Raw genomic sequence first — 20,186 nt, 5'->3', positions numbered from 1 at the left:
TGCAGGTGTGAAACACAGAGCAGAGGAATGGCTTGGGATGCTGCTGCCCAATCCCTTCCTAACGCCCTGCACACCTCCATCAGAGCACTCCAAACCAAATCTGCCTCTTGGGAGCATCGCTGTGCTGGGCAGCACTGCTGTGGGAATCCCAGCATGCAGAGCAGCAGGGAGGCAGCGCCGCTCCCCCCGCCATCACCCAGCATTAATAGTATTAATTGCACATCTAGCACAAAGAGCAATTATCAAAACATTCTGCTAAGCATCTTATCCAATAGACTGTTTACTGGAAAACACTCAACTGTATCAAAGCCTTTACAGAAAGCTCTTAGAAATTAATAAAAACATTTGATTAGCACTTTCATGGATGCACAGATTCTGTATATGGCTGTATTATGGTGCATTTAATTATATATAAAGGCAATTAATGTCACAAATGAAAACTAAGCTCTGACTCAGCCTAAATAATTGTCATTATCCATCACATAGCATGTCCAGAAAGCTTAACTCTGCAATAATATTTATGAACAATAAACATGGCATTAACTCACTCATAGAATTTGGGCAAGATTCAGCCTCTGTAATAAATGGCATAAAAAACCCAAAAAACAACTCTGCTCCCTCAGGACTTTTTTAGTGGGTCTTTTTCCTGGTATGTACCACAATAGTAGTGAGGAACATTATTCTCATCTGTGTGTGCTCAGGTGGGTACCACCATGTTGCAGCTCACATGGATGTGCACATGGTCCCTTCTTATTCTGCATGCACGCTCCGCCAGCGTCTGTCTGTCTGTACCTGTGCTGCACTATTCTGCTGTATGTCTTGCCATGTCCACTGGTACAAGATCATGGCTTCTGTGAAGGAAACTCCACCAGCTCTTTTTATCTAAACAAAGTCCTTCTTCCTCATGAAACTGCATGTTGCCATCAGCTGTCACATGCATGACACCGCCCGTGCCAGCAGCAGATAGGGACAGCAAGGCACAGCACTGTACCCATGTGTAGGACTGCTAGAGATGCTCTGAAAACAAAGGTAACACTGCATTGCTGTGAAGCACAGTCTTTTGTAAAATACAGGTCTCAAACGGAGGTAAGGACTCAGTTTTGGTTTGAAAATGTGCAGCATGGGTGTAATAGCACGGTGTGACTGCTGGGATGGAAAAGCAGACACTCTTCAGCTTCATGCCTTCACTGTGCCAGAGCCCCAGAGCTCTGCTCTCACCTCTGTGACTCCCTCCAGAGGTTGGATACAGAGAGGGAGAGGTGGCCCAGAAGCCGGCTAATGCACTCACGTTTTTGAACACCAACATTCATGCATAGATGCTTGTTTTTCTAAATTGTATTTGCGTGTGCAACACAAATAGTTATCTCTAGATGCAGATTCATGCATACATATGTGGCTATTCATGTCCTTCATCAATAAATGTGGTACAATAGAGCTGCATGAGGACAGGTCTGCATATGGAGGTTGTGCTGCAGGGAGCTGAGTCCGCAGGGCCTGAGTGCACCACAGGGCTGCAACAGAAGGTGCTGAATAGCAGAGAGCAAAGCCAGCATAGCAGGACTCTGACACAGGGAAACATGGCAGGCTGTTAATGCCTCCTTGGTTTACTGGAAAGCTATTTGTGCCAGATATTTGAGACTGACTCTGTGCTAACCCAGATTTTGGGTTCTGCTGGATCTAATGCAACACGAACTGGGAGAATGAACTGAAAAACAGAACCACCTCCAATGCACAGCACCCCAGTCCCACATCATCCATTACTCTACTTCCTCCTCATCCCCGCCTTTCAAAGAAAGGAAGAAGCCACCAGATCAATTTTTGTCCACTCAGAAAAAAAACAGAGTCTTACTGTTTGATGGCTGCACACTTACCGCAGCCTGACGCTGGCTCTGCCCCTGTGTTTATGGTCTGTGCAGAGAAAACAGATAACACTGCAGAGCCGCTCTGTTTTCATTATTTGTTGGGCTGATAATTCATTTCTTGCTAACAAAGCCTTTACTTGGATGGAACGTCATCTTTTGTCTGCTGCCGTTAATGACTGTATCTGTGAATATTAGCACAGCCATGGAAGGCTGAGCATCACCCCCGGCCCCCTGGGCTGCCCATGCAGTCAGTCCAGCTCTGCCAATGAGGTCTTCATCGCCATGCGCTGGGGCTGTCCCACAGCTGTCAGAATCTCTTTTGATGCTGATTAACTTCATCAGTATAATTGATCAAGTTGTCTAGAGAAAATGGGAGGCTAAATGCTCTGCAAAGCAATCGTCAGATGTCACCCAAAGCAGCTTCTGCAGGTGCTGTGCTGCAGTCTGAATGAGCTTCCTCTCACCTCTTGTCGCAGTGCTTTCCCTTTCCCCCCAGCTCTCTCAACAATTGCCCACTAGATTGACTTTGATTACTTGTTGATTTAACTGCATTTCAGTGGCTGTTGGAAAGAATATCCTTGAATGTCACCAAGAAGACTCAGAAGCTGAAGGGAGCACTCGAGCTGCGAAACACAGAGAGGTGAGGTGGGCTCTCCGTGCAGCTGAGCATCAGCTTCCAGCACTCAGTCTAGGTCCCAGCACTCAGCATTGCGATTTGCCTTTTCCTTCTTTCCCTCCCCGGTGTCCTCCCACTCTTCTCCCACACCCACGGCTGATGTGATGGGGTTGTGCTGGTGGCCCCACAAAGCCCCAAGGGGTTGGGATCTCCAGCAGTGTCATGAAATAAAGTGTAGTCACAAGGGGGGGAGGGGGAGGGAACAACTGAAAAAATATATTTATTGGAGTAAATAAAAAAAAGTTAACCAAAACCCTTTATTGATACATTCTTGGATAATATCACAAGATCGAGAGAATGGAAAGGAAGGGAGGAGGTCGCGGCAAAGATTGGTTTCACTAAATTGGCACATAAGCAGCAAGATTAACGAAATTACTTATTACAAACAGTATAAAACATACATGCTTTGTAAGTCCTTACCACACTGGTCAGTCATGGTGGGGCATCAACAAAGAAAAACCTCAAGACATGTAAAAGCCATATTCTTCCTTCCAAATATCATAAGAATCATTGAAATTATTGCAAAATAGTCAGATACCTTAAATAAAATAACAAAATAGAACACAAATACAAATATCAAACATAAATTATTAACATGTACCATAAAATACATTACTGGCATGCATTCCAAATATCAAGACCTGTACTAAAACTCAGCAAAATTCCCATCTGCATCCTCCGGAGCCATCGACGTGGGGGGGGCTCACCTCGCCAGCACAGTTTTTGGTCTTTAGATTCTTTTTTGTTTTGTTAAAAAAAAAAAATGGATTGCGGCGATACAATAGTAATCATACAGGTCATGTACATAGGTCTTTTAGATCCTTAGATTTTTTTTTGTTTTAATGTGCTAAGTCTCAGAGAATAGGGCCTCAATGAAACTGTGCATTCAAAAAAAACCCAACAAAAACAGTGACCTCGAAACAACATGGATGGCGATATGCAAAAATCCTCACAAACTGTACAGAAAGTTCAAAAACTTGCAGTCTGGAAGTACATAGAAAGACAGAACAGCCCCTGTGAGTCCTCGCAGTGCCGGGGAGCGCTCCTCCGTGCCGTGGGCTCGGCAGCTCCGCGGCGGAGCAGGGCCAGGCTGTAGCCCCATGGCCGCACCTCACCGCCCGGCCCACGCCGGGCACACGGAGCGGCCGTGGGCAGCAGCTCCCGGCGCGGCCCGGCCTCTGCTGGCGGCGGGGCCGGCTGGAGGCCCGTGCCCGCAGCGCATGGCAGTCCTCTCCGTCCTCGCGCCCGTGGCGGAGCGGGCTAGATAACCAGGTTGTTATAACTGACGTACTTCTTTTTTGCAGCAGGGCCTGAAAGACAAGTGGGAAACAGTCACCGGAGCGGTCGGCAAAGGCCTCCGTGACGAGGCCTCTTGCTGTTCTGCCGGTCAGGAACGCGGAGCCAACCAGAGCCCCCAGAACCCAGTGCTGCCCCGTCGGTGTGCTCAGCACGGAGCCCTTCCCCTGGGCTGTGCACCTGCTGACTTCCCTAACTAGATCCCGTGTGGGATTTCAGGACTTTTTCCAACAGTGATGACATTCTCTCCAACTTCTTGCATCTCCTGGGCTAGGAGTTGGCTTTCTTGTGGAGGGGGAAAAAAAAGGTGATTCTTGTTCCAGATTTATGACTTCCGGGATTTTTTCAGTGTGGGGGTCAAGGCACCAGCTTTCCTAATTATGGCCTTCAAATTAAATCTGTTCGCACGCATTAATTAGTAAAAGCAGCCAGTACCTATATTGTGAACAATGCTACACATTTCTGTCAGTAAGTTGCAAATATTTGCAGCTGAATACTGAGCAAAATACGGTGCAGTACCCTGGCAGCACTGACAGCTTAGGGACTTGGGTGGCACGTTCTCCATCAGGCACGTTAACAAAAACGTCACTGTTTATATGCAGATTCTGTAACGAGGATGTGACTACATGCCCTGAGTTGACGGGGTTTTGAATTGAACTGCGTCCAGTGACTGAAGAAAAGGTCTTCCTCCTCTTCTAAAGAACTTACTTTGTATTACTCTGAAACTCCACTTATCTGTTCTGCCATGCTCTACACAACAGTCGGTGCTGTTTGCTCAGTCAAGGCCTGATCCTGCAAAATGCTGATCTTCAATTCCCATTAACTGCTCTGGGGCGTGAAGGTGTTCAACACATGGGAGGATGAAACTCATTATCCTGCAAGACTAGACCGCAAATATCCAATAAACTATGGTACACTATTAAATGCTGAAGAGAGGTAAAATGCAATTGGAAAAAAAATGTGTAATCAGGAAATGGGTTGCAAAGTAATTACATATATTATTTTGTGATCTACTTCAGCTTTATCCATTACATGCTCCAATTTCAAATAGCAGCAGAGTTCCTATAACAGAGAACGAGATTTTGACACTCCCCATGGCTGGTTCATGTAACGTCACCCCTCCATCGCTTACAGGGCTTTCACTTTACCATCCAGCAACCCTGAAATTCTGCTTAATGAGTTTTCTCGCAAATTCTACCACAGCATCTCATCTCTCATTTTCAATGTAACAGTGAACCACCAGTGCCAAGTGAAGTCAACTAAGAAATATTTTGATGGTGTGTACTCCTGTCACCTCTCTGTGAAAAGATGAGTCCCATGCATCTCAGTCCTAGACAATACAATTATTTCTGGAGCTGCTCTGTTACAACAGAAAAATGTACATGATAAAAGTATCACCCGTAATTCAGATAAAGTGATCAATAAAAGCTTCATGGTAATTTTAGGAGATGATCTTCCCTGGTTCTTAAGATTGTTCTTAAGACTGAAGAGATCACATCTCTCGTTACACAGCTGCTGCATTTCACAGCTGCTCCTGCACTGACGCCAGGAACTCGGAGCCCAGCTGAAGCCTTCCAGAGAAGCTCCGATATGAAGACATCAGGAGAGCAATGGTCTGCCTCGATAATGAGAGTCAGCTCTTCATTATCACTGGGCAATTAGCACCAGGTACAGATTTGATTTTTCTCAAAGAAATTAATTTACATGAAGATGAGGAATGCTAATGAAACATCAGCATTACCAGGACTCACCATGCTTTAATCCGTGATACACGAGCATGCCGTTCTTTAACGGAGAAACATACAGATCTCATTCACCATGCTGCTGTTCGTGTTAATAGACAATGGCTTTCCAACAATGAAAACAGATTGTCTTCTCACAAATTACATACACATAGTAATTAATATGCATATAATTATGTCAACCTCAGCTGGCCACTGACTTGGCTGTACTGGAGGTGAGCCAGTCGCTGTGCTATGCAGAATGCACAGTGCTGGATGGTACCTCCAGTGCAGAGATACTCACACAGCAAATAAGCCGTGTGAGCAACGTGGGCTGCTAGCTATTCTTACATACGGGCTGCCCTGAGGAAAAGAAACAGATTGACTGCTTATTTGCAAATATTCTTCCTCTTGAAGAATTTGTAACTTGTAATTTGTTTTCAGAAAAGGTGACCTCCTGTTACAAGAGGCTCCATGTTGCTGTTGGTGACAAGGGTCTTCTTTCTCTAATTGTGATAAATAGCGACAGTGTTAGCAGGGAAGAATACAAGGCCATCCATACAGACAGGACGGCTAAACTGCCAACAGCCTCCAGGCTAGGGCCTGACATAGGTAAGCGTCTCACATAAGCGTTCACATGCTTGTCAAGCACAGCACAGCACAGCACAGCACAGCACAGCACAGCACAGCACAGCACAGCACAGGGTTCTTCAGCTCCCACTACATTATGCCTTAACTTTGCTCCACTTAATTGAAAATTGTTTGGTCCACGTTACACTGGAAACCACTGGAGGCTGTCACACTTCCAAAAGGATGTGAAGATTTGCTCCAGGGATGCACAGGATGCTGGACATGCCATGACACATTACTGTGACAGAAGGAAGGGGCAGTTCTACGAACGTTTCACTTATTCTCAATATGAAAGTAACTTTCAGTGAGCAAGAAGTCGAGAGCAACACTTTCCAATAAGGTCTGAAATGGAACTGACACATGATTTGCTGGCAGCTGGACTGCTGGGAGCACTGAGAGGCACCTCAGTCACCACAGAGCCCCGGCACTTCATGGCATGGCATGACACTAACGTTAAGGATGAGACTGCATTCAAGATACCAACAAGCGATGCTTGCAGATGAGCTAACATTTAATTACCACTGTTATGTACTGGTTGTTGGTATCTCATATGCAATAGCCTTTCCCATTCTCCTGGGGCAGATCCCCACACTCCTCACATGCAGGCGCTCACTTCAAGCTGCCCTCACACTGCCTGCAGCTGAGCAACCCAGTGGGAAGAACATGCCCACACTCACTGCAGCTTATGGAAATGAAGACGACCTGTCTATTTGCACAGGGAAAATAAACACTATTTATTCAAAACACAAGAATTTATCAGAACTCTTCCTTTTTCAGCTACTGTCCAGCCTCCCTAGCAGGGTGGGGGGCAGTGATAGTCTAGACCCATCCCCTGCCATAAGTGGATGACAGAAATTGAAGTGACTGTATCGCCTGTGCCAACAACGTATTAAAAACAAATACATAGAAGGAAAAATCCTCTTTGGATGTATGTTTCATCACTTGACTGGTTTTCATTATCTTGAGCACAGGCCACAAAGAAAGAAGCTCCCAGAGCATCCAAAAGCAAGGCAGATCTGTCAATACTTGCTCAGAGTGAGATTTAATCACTTTCACTTCAATTTTATGCACATTTGTTAACTCTTCCAAGCTTAAAGAGGAGAGATTTACAGTGCAAAAGATGAATTTTATTGCAGCCTACGGGCATCTCAGGCTATTGAAGATATGAAACATTGTCTTAGTACTTCCAGCACTGAGCAAGAGCTGACATTGTGATGGCTACAAGCTTGGATCTGCTCTGATTTCCTTTGCAGTCATTGTGGCAGATCATGCTTACTTCTCTTTTTATATTTTCTTAATTCTTGCCTGGAAACCAGTACCATCCATGCCAGGTAAAGCAGCAGCTGGTTATTAAACTCCACTTCTGTCTCATCCAACAGAGAAGTGGACACGTGTGGCCCCTCTGATGGCTCTGTGCTGAAAAGCAGAGCTGTGCACATGCTGCCTTTAGCCAGGCAATAAATGAGCAGGAACTGAGAGCAACAGCCCCGAATACTTTCACATACTCACCACAAACCTGACAGAACTTCATAGCTAAATGTATATAAATTGTTACATCACGTTTTCACATCTCTCCCATTCTGTTCACTACCGTTGTGTTGGCAATGTATCCATATCAGAGATACTACCATTCCACAATAAATTCCTGTGCTCAGTACCTGTGTTGGTGGGACGTTGTTTGTCTCTGAACTGCAGCCCGAACTGCCTGACTTTTACACAGATTATTCAGAACCTCATGTTTTAATAATGGCATACAAATATGTTAAATTGCAAATATAACATGAGTTAAAAGAGTGTTGCTCCATAATTGCTTTACAGCCTTCTCTTCTCATACGTTACATCGTGTTTAGCTGTCACACGTCCTTGTCACTCAGCAAAGCAGCAACAATTAGCAGTTCAGCACTGAACACAGCCATAAATATCAGTGCTGTTTGAGTCGCCGAGAGGTTTGTCAGCAGATCAAGAATTACAACAGGGAGTGAGAAGTTGCTAAAGAGATTGTTTCTTTTTCCCAGTCACTAACTTACCCAGTACCCAAAGGCCTGATGGCAGCCTGGTGACAAGAACAAAGGTGACAAGGGCTGACTGTGCTGCCCAGCAAAGAGATAACCCCATGCCATATGGCACTGCCACCCCCGGCCCTCCAGCTCCTGATAGGAGACCACCACCCAGCCCACGCTCAGCCCTGACATACCTGGCAGGCCAGTGAGAAGACAGAGACCTGCTTGGATAATAAATACCATGGGAATGGGTTCTTTCTTTTTGTGTGACTTTATCACCCACCTGTCCTCCAGGAAAGCTCCTGAAGCACGGTGGAGAAGTGCTTCTGTTAAATATGGGCAAAACATTATAGTCTGCAAAGCACTCAGCTGAGCATCTGAATAACTTTTAGCTCTACTTAAAAGCCTTGCTGAATTGAAGTATACTTGACAGCAGCACACTAAGAAGAATGCAAGTTTTTATTTATTTTCTAATATATGCAGGATATATATCTATTCTGATGAGCACGGCCCTCCAGATTCTGCACATTATGCAGAACTCCCAGCAAGGGCTGCTTGGAGAGTAAATGCACTTTGGAAATTAATAGAACAATTATGTAATAGCACTGTATAGATTTATACAGTCATCATGTATTTCTTTAGCTGCTCTTGTGACACGCTGTGCATTACAGCATGTATTACTAATATACAACTTGTAATCTCCATGACACGCTGGAAAATCAAAACCAGAATGAAAGTGGGTGGTGTCAATTATATTTTAAGTTTGCCTTTACTTTTTTTTTGTTGGTTTTCTTTTTCAAATTCCTTAGTAAGATTTTATCCCTCTGCTTTGCTTTTGGGAACTGGTTTTCTTCCTTCTTTTGGCCAGAAATGGGAGGGATGCCACCATGAAGTTCTGTAAGCAACAAGGGCAGGATCTGCCTCTGCAGGATCCAGAATCCCCAGAAACTCCACTTCATCCCCATCTCTTTGGGATAAGTGCAAACTTCCAATACAAGATCACTTCAGTTCTGTTGGATATCATTCATTGGGAACACTGCTGATTTCATACAGCCCTCACGCAGCTGCCTCACCCTCTTGTAATTTAAGCTAAGGAACTCTAAGGAAATATGAGGTCAGACATTAATGAAGGATGTGCTATGTGTGACAGCAGCAATAAAAATACATGGAGTGGCAGCCAGAGAGAGAGGCCTGGGGCTGGCTGATCCTCCAGAAGAGCAGGCATCTCTGAGCAGTGTAATTAGTTCATTAAATGCCATCAGAGAGGACGGAGGGATGGATGATGGCCTCAGGATGCTGAGATGAGGGCCCGCAGGTGCTGTCCAGCAGGCAGTGAGCCCGGCTGCCCAAACCCAAATGTGTTTTTTAAGTGTGACGATCGGTACATTTTGTGTGAATCATTATCAGAGGCACAAGACCCTACACTGTCACTGCAAATAGGATCAAATTAAGCAGCCGCAGACACGGAGCACAAAGCTGAGAAGGAGCTGAAATGGCAGAAATGGAAATAGAGCCAAGTTGCTTAGCAACCGTCCCCTCTTCCCCTGGATTGTGTGGGCCCTGAGACACCCGCACTGCCAGCAGCTGTTGCTTGTAACTAGAGGAGCGTGCCCATATTGCCGCGTGCCAAGCAGCACCGCGCCGTGCCGCACCAGTAACGTGTGCCACGCATGGCAGGGCCTGCTCAGCACAGCCAAGGGCCTGCGATGCCACGGCCATTTGCTTTCCTAAAAGCAGGGCAGCTCACCTGGCCAGGTGGTCACTAGAGAGAAGTCACTGGGAATGTGGAACAAGGAAGGCTCTTCACCTGTACCAATTCCTTCTCCAGCACCAAAGTGATGCTCCAGAAACCTCAGCCTGGGCATGCAGGGCCATTTCTGAAGGAACACACCAAAGTTTGCATATCTCTGTTCCCATCTATGGGCGAAAGGGTTCCATTTAGGAGGTTGTCAGATTGTTGCAGAGGCTGCATTTTCTTCATTTACTTTGCTAATGAATAGTTTCCTGGATGGATGCAGTTTTGGAGGCATTCATCTCAGACTCTTCTGTAGAGATAACACTAAAATCCACTTGTTTGCTGAAGTGATGCTTGCCTTTGCAGCCTGAGTGGCCAGCACTGAGTGCAGCCCTGGGGAGGTGCTCAGCTGGAGGGCAGCCCTGAGGGGACGCTTCTGCCCGGGCTCTGGTCCTCTCTTCTAAGAATTTAGAGTTTTGTTCAATGCTAATCTCTTCTCAAGTTTTATTCATTAGGTTGGAAGTGCTGCAGGGTGCCAGGAGATAATGGTAATAAATAATAAATAATAAATTTCACTAGGTGTTAGGAAAAGCTTTAAAGTCTGCCAAAGGTAATTTAAATATTTCCATCAGATGTTCTTTGAAAGATGAGTTTTGCTAACAAACACTTTCCGGTGCCATTATGGTATTTGATTTGGCTTTGCTGAGGTTCATTAGGTTGGAAGACGCATGCAAAACAAGGCTGGAAAAACTGCCCTCCTCAGCCCTGCCTGCACACTGCAGAGGAGGCAGGGCTGTCTGCAGCAGGTTGGCATGCAGAGGAGGTGTTCCTGCTGCTTCACACAGAAAGTGTTATCTGTGAGACTCCTGCTAGCAGGGAGAGAGAAAACACATTTATGTAGTCAGGAAGATGGAAGTCTTGCCTTTTTCTCATGTATCCATATAAAGCAAACAGCTTGTGAAAGAAAACCAACCCAAACCCACATGCACAAAAGCTGTGTAAAAACATGCAATAAAGTTTCTGAAACAAAATTCTTTAAATTAATTATGAGTAGCTGATAGGTGGCAATAATAAAACTACTGCTCCTGAAGCCGCTCACTGCGTCCTTCAGGACGTTGGAGGTCACCGTGTTGGTACCTGCAGACGCATTTGCTCCAGGCACTCCACCAGCGTGCCAGGGTTGGTCTGAGTGCTTTGAGCAGAACCCAGCTGGGTGAGGAATATAAGAAGGAGGTCACCATCTCTTCGGAAGCAAAACTAAGTAGCTTTTTAAGTATCCTAAGGTTGAAATTCATTCACCTGTTGCTGCTAGGAACACGTGCGAGCACGGAATTCAGTGCTGAGAGTTCACCTGATGGGATGGGAAGTGGTGTAGAAAATCCTAACGCTGCATGAAGTCACCACAAGTCAGATTGGACAACGTCAACAAATTTTACCTTGTGTAACTATGTGGCACAGTACTAATGAGGTGTCACAAAAACACCAAATGCTTCAAAGACAACCAACAGGAAAGCCACCAAACAAGCCTCCCCAGAGTAATTCAGCAGGACAAGGCCAGCTTCTCTTCTGGCTCAGCTCTGCAGCTCCAGCAGGATGCTGGAAGCCAGCCGTCCAGCCAGCCCACCCAGCTGCATCACCACTGCCACTCCAGTCTCACTTCCAATCTGCAGAATAGTGGCAATGTTTATAAGCTCCTACGTCCAAAGGAAGTCACAAGGTGAACACTAATGCCCAGGAATGATGAATAAGTGATTAATGTCAGCAGAGCACAATCAGAAGAATAGCCTAGGCAATCTTGCACTTCAGTGCTGTTTTACATACATTTGATAAAGTGGATTCACCTGGTTCACCTCTGCTGCTTTCAGAATGCAATTAATAATGAAACAATTGCTTCCAATTATTAGAATAATTACACTTATGCATATGCATACAAACGTAACGTACACAGCAGGGTTGGGTAAATGCTGCGTGCATATTTCTATATGAAGAATGTTCACACATTCCTGTTTACACAAATTTATTCCACATCTAAATGTGTCGCATTCTAACCAGGGCTACATTTTTCCTTCAAGGCTTTTTTCTTATTAGCCCTTTCAGAAATGGATATTTACCCTGTGTATTATACAGCCCTTAGGCAAACTCAGACTGCATGGCTGGCGGAGTGGATTATATAGCTACACTTGAAGTGAGCCTTGTGCCCAGGGGACTGGCAAAATATCGTAGCGAGCAGTGCCAGGGCTATAAGTAACAATTACAAATATCCACTATAATGGATTCTTTTAACTAGGATTGCTTTGAAGTTCCCAGAAGGATTTAATAGGAAGAAAAGTACGACCTTGCCAGTTTCCCAGAGCACACTGGGATTTGAAGAGGGGTTTTCTTTAAGCAAAAGTCCATTTAGCCTATAAGGATTTCAAGTACCAACTGCTACCAGACGTGCAGGTTTTCAGTTCATCTTTTTTTTTTTTTTTGTGAGAATAGGAAATGTATCTGATAGGAAGAATAATAAAGACAGCTCCTGGGTGAGACAATGGCATAGCAAGAGGAAATCAGCTCAGGCCAAAGTGGAAACGATCTGGTATTTTTATAGCCTAAGATGGTTTGTAAGAGTTTGAGTAGATAAAATATGTTTGCATTGTTGTTCTGCAGATGTATTAGATTGAGACCAATGGGCTCTTGAATTTTTTTCTTGATAGAGACACGAAAATTCTAAGCTCAGCCAACGTAGAGAAAGCAGCTGTATGAGATGGATGCTTGCCACACAGTACAGAGCTGAAAAATTCTGAATAATCCCCATTAATTTCAGTGAAGAAGGCTTTAGCGAGCGAATCCCAGAAAGGATGAGGTGCTTTTCATACTGATCACTCCAAAACCCACAAAATGATGTCAAGATTAGTTTGCAAAGTCAGTACGCACCATTGCTCTTGGCACTCTCCTCTTGAGCAAAAGCAAAGATTGAATCACATATCTGAAAGTCAGGCACATTTTCATACGGTGCATTGGGTAAATAATGAAACGTCTCTCGCACACTGACTTTGAAGTCACACCTCCCCAGCACAAGGGGAAAGTCATACAGGTGGATGCGCTTGGCAGTTTTGTCTAATGATGTAGGGCAGCCCTTACTCTTCCCTAACTTTGCCCTCTGGACAGCAAATGCAAACTGTGCAAAGACAGGCAAGGAAAAAAAACAACAGAACGTGGCACAAACCATACACCGCTCATTTTTGTGACAGCTTAATGGTGAACTCCACTCTCAAGTTCCACCTCCACAGGCCAGAGCAGCACTGCGCTCTGTGGCTGAAATCTTGCTCATGCAGAGTTATGGGAAAGCACCTGCTGGTCCCAGCAAAGTCAGGATTGCTCACAAGAAAAGTACAGTATAAAGTTATTGCCTTCTGACAGTGTTTCTATAGCATCGTTCCACCCGGGCAAAGGGAGAACTTCTGTGTTTCTCATGCTGTTCTGTATCAAACCGTGCAACCCACAGCCATCCTCCCTGCAGCCAAGCCCCCAGCAGCACTGCAGGACAGCTGTCCTTCCTGCTCCAGGTGCTGCTGAGGAGCACTACCAAAGTGCCATGGCCTGATGGCAGATGTGCATATAGCACCAGTAATGCTGAGTGCTGCAGGAAATTCACTCCTCTGAAGAATATTATAAAGATACGTACCTGTATTAATTCTGATCTGATCTTAAAATAGGCTATAAATGGAATATGTGAGACACATTCCCCTTTGCAACGGTAAGAGAATATAATCATTTATGAATATTTACCAATGGAAGTGATAATTCTATGGAAACACACAAAAGCATGTCATTTATTTCTCTGCTTCTGAACTGCTTATGCTGATAACTCTGTCAGAGTCAATAAACTCCTTTTGTTGAGCTGGAAAGATGATCTAAACTACCTGCAGTGACAGACACTGCTTTCAGCCTCCTCAGGACTGTGCTAAAAGATAATTTTTATCAGCCACACCTTCGACTACTTTGCAAGATATTATTAAGGCAGATGCCTTCAGAGACAGACTCAGAGGCTGCTGTCAATGTTAATTTTCCCATCTGAGCTGTTAGAGGCAAACATGACTTTGTGTCAAAGAAGAGAGCCCGACAAATAACATTTACAGCTTGAGAAAGCATCATGTTTTTGCCAGAAAGATGCCTGTAAGACTAAGATTTTGAGTCAGGTAATAACATTGCAATAGAAGAGGATTAGTTTTATCCTCCTAAATAAAAGCACAAACCAACAAAATATTGTACCACCGAAGAGCATCAATCTTGAGCGTGTTTGGCAGCACCTGTCTCCTATCTCCTACTTGTTCAGCTTTGCAGATAAAAACTTCTGGGTCAGGTGAGGTTTGAAAGCGTCTGCAATACTGGGCACTGGGATCAAAGAATAAACAGCAGAAAGCCTTATCAACGTTTCCAGCAAATGAAAGATTGCAGAGAGGCTTTAAGAAGACCTTGCAGGAAGAGCAGTCACGACTCGCTGGAGCAGTTATGCACTTAAGATGGGAGATGCAGCTAAGGGATGGGGTCAGGGAGCAGAACCCCCGACCTGTGCAGATAGGGCAGAGCTGCTCCCCAGGCAGCGCCACTGCCTGAACCTCATTCCCAGCACTCCTCTGCTGGCAGCAGTGCCCCAGCACAGAGCAAACAGGAGCTTAGGAAATGGACTTCCAAATCTTTATGAGATGGTGGCAGGGAAGAAACAAAACTGATTTGCATCACTCTTTAATTGGAGCTGACAGTACAGAAAACATACTAATTTCAGCTACAAGTAAAATGCTTCTGTTTGAATGCTGTTGACTAGAAAGATAATGAATAGTAGCAAATTATTTTCACCTGCTTAAAACAAAGCAATTAATAGTACTTTGGTTATCTCACCTGGAAAGCCAGGCTCTGTTGAGAGCTGTTAAAGCCAAATGTGAAAACAGTTTGTATGAAACATAATTAAAACTATGACCTGAGTGATCCTCTAAAATGTCTCAAAGGAGCCCTGAGTCAGTGCTGTAAGAAATGATTCCTCTCTGCCGCCTTTCTTCCTGATGCTGTTCCAGCTGGTTCCTACACAGACCATTCCATCCTGCCCAGAGGAAACATTCCTGGTGCTCTTGCCTAGGAAGCACCATTTTCCAGTCAGTCCCCATCCTGGAAACCTCAGCACTTCTCCATGCAAATCATTTTCTTTCTTACTGTCACATTCAGTAAATACAGCTCTACATGTGCAGCAACTTGGATTCGTTCAACGATCAAACTGCTGAAAATACTTTTGTAACTAATCATTATACTTAATAAAGATCAAGCAAATCAGAATACTACACAGTTGCTAAACAAGAAGAATGTAGGATTGAACAACATGCACTTATTTTTCCTAAAGAAACCTGTAGCCAATAATGGGTTTCACACTGAGTCAAAGTACAACAGTGTTTTCTCTTTTCTCTGTTAAGGAATTACAAAGAACTCCATTACCTGCTCTAACTTTCGCAGCTCTCCTCCTGCCTACCCGTGCCTTATCCCCCACCCAGCCTTAGCACAGCAGATGTGTCCTTCTGCAGGCAGAGGGAAGCCTTGCAGGGCCCTGGGTTCAAACAAAGCAATCCATTTCCACCGTACAGCTCAGGCACTCATGGAGTCAAAACCCAATCCAAGATCTGGAAATGCAAACTGCTTGTTTTAACAGAGAAATGAAAATAAGGTGACACCCGATGAGAAAAGTTTGGCAGAGTTTGGATTTTGGCTCAAGTCAATCTCCCCATCAATGAACTGCCCATCATGCACGTTCCTCAGCAAACACAGCCCTGCACCTGATGGACACGGCAAGGAAACCAGGCAGTGGATCATGACAGACCAACTGAGGCACTCCTACTCATGGAGAAAAACGCAACACAGCATTGTAAATAATATCCCCTTAATGCGCTAAACCACAGGTCTCTTGGCACGGAAAATATGTGCAGATACTTTGATAGTTTCACAAAGAATGTATGTGTGTGTTTGTTAGTCTGCCTGCACGTCTGGGTATGCTGTACTGGAAAGCAGAAGAGGACACACACACACAGCACCGTTCCTCCTGCGTGGGAACTCTGAATGACTGCAGTACAGCGCAAAAGCACTGCGTGCCCCTGCCTTCCTCTTCTTCAGTTTGCCCTGCCCCAACCACCTGGCAGGGAGCTGCAAGTAGCAAACAGCTTAATAGAAAAACCAAGGATATTCACGAAGTGCAAAGAGGCTAAGTTCACTGGAATATTTATTCATGCTGTATAATTCTGTAATACCAAATGTCTAACAAAATTATGTTTTGAGCTGCATGGCTCAACAGCACCATTTCACTGCAATCAACGTTTTATTTTTTTTGCAGAAAGTCTTGATTTCAAATATCTCAAAAATGTTTAACAGCTGATATTAGCAGGAGCACAGATTTAATACAGGGCTCTTTATTCTGCCGACACGATAAGCATCGTGACAAGGGGTGTAACTATGGCAACTATTTCCCCCTGTTCTCCACAGAGCTGCAAGAGCAGACGTCTCCCTTGATGCAGTGCCAGATGTCCCCCAGGTAAGCCTTAGTGCTGTTACAGAGCAGTAACTGAGCAGAACCACAGATCCCAGGGCTGGAACACCTCTCTTTTCTATTTTGTGTTTCAGTTGTGTTTCATGGGCATTTACATGTATTTAGATGTGAGTCTAATTCTCTTCCTTTTTATGACCATGTCTGGAAAGCAAAAACATACCTCCTTTTCCTTTACTGTCAGAGTTCAAAACAGATGAACTCATCGCAAACTCCAAACACTGATTTTTCTTGAAGAAAAGGATGCTCTCCTCTTTAATGTATCAGCATATGTTGCTGGAAAGAGACACACACATTTCCTTCCCTGAAGCTAATAAAAAGAAAAAACACCACTGCTTTGCAGAGATGCTGGATGTGAAACTGGTGCATATTTGCAATATGAGAGATGCACTGAGAAAGACCGATTTCTCATATGCTATTTATTTGTTTTTCTTACTGGCCCCAAAAAAGACAAACAAAACCAGGCCCCTTCTGCACAAATCTATTCTGCTTGCTATCTGTGTCAACATAAAATAATATCTATCTCATTTTACAGCACAGTTCTGTGTCAGTGACAAACTCTCAGCTCTGCCATATGCTCTTTTTACTCATGTGCTCCTCCAGTTCATCAGCACTGCCATTTCCAGGTGCCGTGCTGAAATTCTGTATGGGTTTGTTTTTCCCAAGGATGACAATATCCATCAAGGCTTGAGTAAAAACACCAAAGATACAGAGCTGCACGCAGGAACCTGCTTGGATAATGCTACCTGTGTATCATGGAAGCAAACCAGGAATTTTTGATGGCAGTTCCTCAACCAGAGGAATGGCAGCTATCACAAACACGGGTATTTTGTTTGTTCCCCCTGATTCTCTGCCCCTCCCATGAGTGGCTGTGAGGTGCTGAGCAGCCCGCAGGGTCAAACCACAACAAACATGCAAAGGAAAAGCGAACACTGAAAGCGATTCTTAAGGTTATCTTTCAGTTTATCTGGCAAGATCTGGGTCAGACTTGTGCTCACAAACATGCATAACTGATATGAGCATCACTGAATCTCAGAGCCTAAGTGCTTCCATCACGCATGGCTTACATTGTAAAGTAGTACAAAAATCTGACACTGAATTGAAGTGACTAATTGTTTGCAATATAAACAAGAAGACAACCATAAGGACTAAAAGCATGGCTGAGGTTAGTAAAAATACTTCTTACAAAGGATCCAGACAGACCTGCACATGAGAAGGACATCTGTCTCAAGAGAAGAAAGCTGCAGCACACACCCCATACAGTGCCTGACGGACTTGGTGCAAACCAAACAAGGAGCCACAGCTGTCCCACGGACGGGGCTTCCTCACATTCCTGGTTGGAATCTCCTGTCCACAGCCAGGGCTTTGGTAAAAGAAACACCACCGAACTACTTGGCAGCGCTTACAGTCCTGTCACAGATAGGACTCCTTGTTTTGGTGAGCATGGGCTGTAAGGAGCCTGCACTCTGCTTCCGGCTCGGGTGACATCTCCAGCAGCAAACCCAGCAGGGCCCCATGGGGACTGACCGGAGGCAAACCCAGAGCAGTGCCTTTCTCTAACCTCCTGCTGGCAGCCCTGCACTGCCTGCATCCCGCCCTGCCAGCCCCACACATCCATCTGCCCTCTGCTCTCTTTCTGTGGGGAGGGTGATGAAGGGAGCGCCCTCACAGCAGCTCAGCTCATGAGGACTTTTGCTGACAGAACTCCACTGCCACATCCACTCAATCCTGTTCCTTCAGTGACAGCTGTGAACAAACCTCCTCCTTATACCAGAGGGGAAAACAATTTAAGTCACTCATTTAATACAGGTTTTGCACCTAACCTTATCATCCATATAGATTTCATCACAAATGGAAGTCGCTCACTTCTAAACCAGATGTTAGATGTCCTTAAAATAATTCATATCACCGTCCTTCCGTCCCCACAGCTGTGACAGCTGCTGTGGTGCTGATGGCTGCAAACCATTTCACAGGAACAGAAGCAGGGCTGCTTCACGGCTGCTTTAATTCAGCACAGAATTTGTTAAGGAGAAGAAAAAGAGGAAAAACATCTTTCCTTGGCAAACGGGAGGATAAATGTGTGTCCCAGGGGTGTGTTACTGGCTGCCACTGGCCAGAGCTGGGCACAACCAAGTGTGTAAGTGAAGAAATCCCTCGGCAGGACCACCGAGCTGCAGGTAGCTGAGTTACAGCACAGAACGGCCACTGAGCAGCAAATTTAAGCACTATTGCTGCACTTCACAGCCCAGTAGAAACATCCCCAGGGTTCTGCATCTCCAGCATCCAAAGGCCTGTCCTTACTGCCCTCTGCATCCCAGGCCCTGACCCTGGGCTCTGTTACCCGGCTGTGTGTGAATAACAATGATAAATGCAATTAATGCACTGCAATAATCGCAGACAAACTAAAATGGCTGCAAAACAAATAGATGGCCCTCAAAAATCATCAATTGCAAATCAGATCAAGAAAATATGCAAAGATTCTAAATTGGAAAGTCTCAGATTCAGCTTCCTCACTTTCTCTGAAGCCACAACAGAGCACAAAGCTCAGCAGATACCTCCTTCCATCTTCCACTTAATGGCTGTTATCTGCTCTCTCCTAAAGTCTCTTTTCCAGCTACTTCTGGTCAAACTGCCCACGCTTCCACACACAGTGCCCACCTCGTACTTCTCAGTCAGTCGGTCTTTATTGGGCACTGAAGGCCTTTGTATCCAGTTGGGTTTTGCACTGAGGTCACAAAACAGGCAGCTCTTGGGAACAGTTACACGGTATTCATAGCAGGAACAACTCTTACGGGAGCAGCCATCCCGAAAGCTGCAACATGCGATTGTAACGCTTCCCATGGCTTGGGCGGAGGAGAAAGGAATCAGGCCTCAAACATTCCCGGTCCCAGCCAGGGGCAATCTCAGTGCTTTCAGAGAGATTGAGCTGAGAACCTCCAGCCTTATCTCATAATCCTATTTCTCTTTCTTTTGACGCCTCATTAACATCGATGTGAGGATGGGAGCACAGCAGCTACAGTGTGAGAGCAGCAGCAAGGCAGGGCTGGCCTGGTGACATCCACCCTCCTCAGGAGGGGAGATTCATTATAACTGTACGGATGACAAGAGAGCCAAATATCCTTGTCTTTTCACCGATATTTCAGCATAAGAATTTGAAAAATTCTCCCAGAAAGGATGTGAGAATGTGTAAATGAGCCAAAGGGATAACTCAGCACTGCTAAGAGTCTATCAGGCAAGAAGTGAGAGTGGGACTGGGCCATGAGGTATAGCAGTGTACATGCAAAATCTGCAGCTTGCTCTTCTTCCAAATTTCCTGGGAGAAAAGATCACAGAAAAGGACAAAGAATGGAACAGAAGAGGAATGCTAATGTTAATAAAAGAATGAATGCTCATCTGTGTCTCAAAGATATCTATCCAGCTATCTACATTTGTAATAATCAAAGCATCTACAGTCAAGAATAACGTGTATAACGAGCACTGTTCAAACCTCACACTACAGGGTCATTATTTAAGTCCTTAAAGAATTTCATCATTTTTCAGTGGAAACAGACCAACTCCTCACCTGTTTGCAATCTTGTATCATAAAAAGCACCAGACAGTCTGTAAAATATCCCCTTGGAAGCATGCAACAGAGTGGATATATGAAAGCACATCACCAGTACCAGGTATTCTGCAGCATTACAGGACAGGCCTGGTCCTCGTGC

General features: G+C 45.0%; 1 protein-coding gene and 1 long non-coding RNA gene across 6 annotated transcripts in view; one reads left to right on the top strand and one right to left on the bottom strand.

The window, feature by feature from the left end:
- Nucleotides 1-7,842, top strand: part of LOC109369987 (uncharacterized) — a 114,604-nt gene extending 106,762 nt beyond the window's left edge. For 2 of the 4 annotated variants that reach the window (XR_014886368.1, XR_014886367.1), the window contains exons 2-3: nt 2,420-2,502; nt 3,846-7,842. This is a non-coding gene — a long non-coding RNA (uncharacterized LOC109369987). Of the gene's footprint in view, nt 1-2,419; nt 2,503-3,842 lie in introns of all 4 variants that reach the window. The other 2 variants (XR_014886370.1, XR_014886369.1) reach the window with 1 other exon arrangement.
- The window catches only part of GRM7 (glutamate metabotropic receptor 7), a 219,736-nt gene continuing 202,272 nt past the window's right edge, over nt 2,723-20,186 (bottom strand). For both annotated transcript variants that reach the window (XM_085235846.1, XM_031555624.2), the window contains one exon: nt 2,723-3,848. Coding sequence is in view for 1 of the 2 variants with exons in the window: in XM_031555624.2 (XP_031411484.2) it covers nt 3,799-3,848 (50 nt within the window). In the remaining variant the exon portion in view is untranslated. The remainder of the gene's footprint in view (nt 3,849-20,186) is intronic.

The sequence above is a fragment of the Meleagris gallopavo genome, chromosome 14 (assembly GCF_905368555.1).
Source record: "Meleagris gallopavo chromosome 14, MGAL_WU_HG_1.1, whole genome shotgun sequence".
Taxonomy (NCBI): domain Eukaryota; kingdom Metazoa; phylum Chordata; class Aves; order Galliformes; family Phasianidae; genus Meleagris; species Meleagris gallopavo.
The sequence above is the reverse complement of the archived record's forward strand: the minus strand, read 5'-3'. Positions and strand labels throughout refer to the sequence as shown.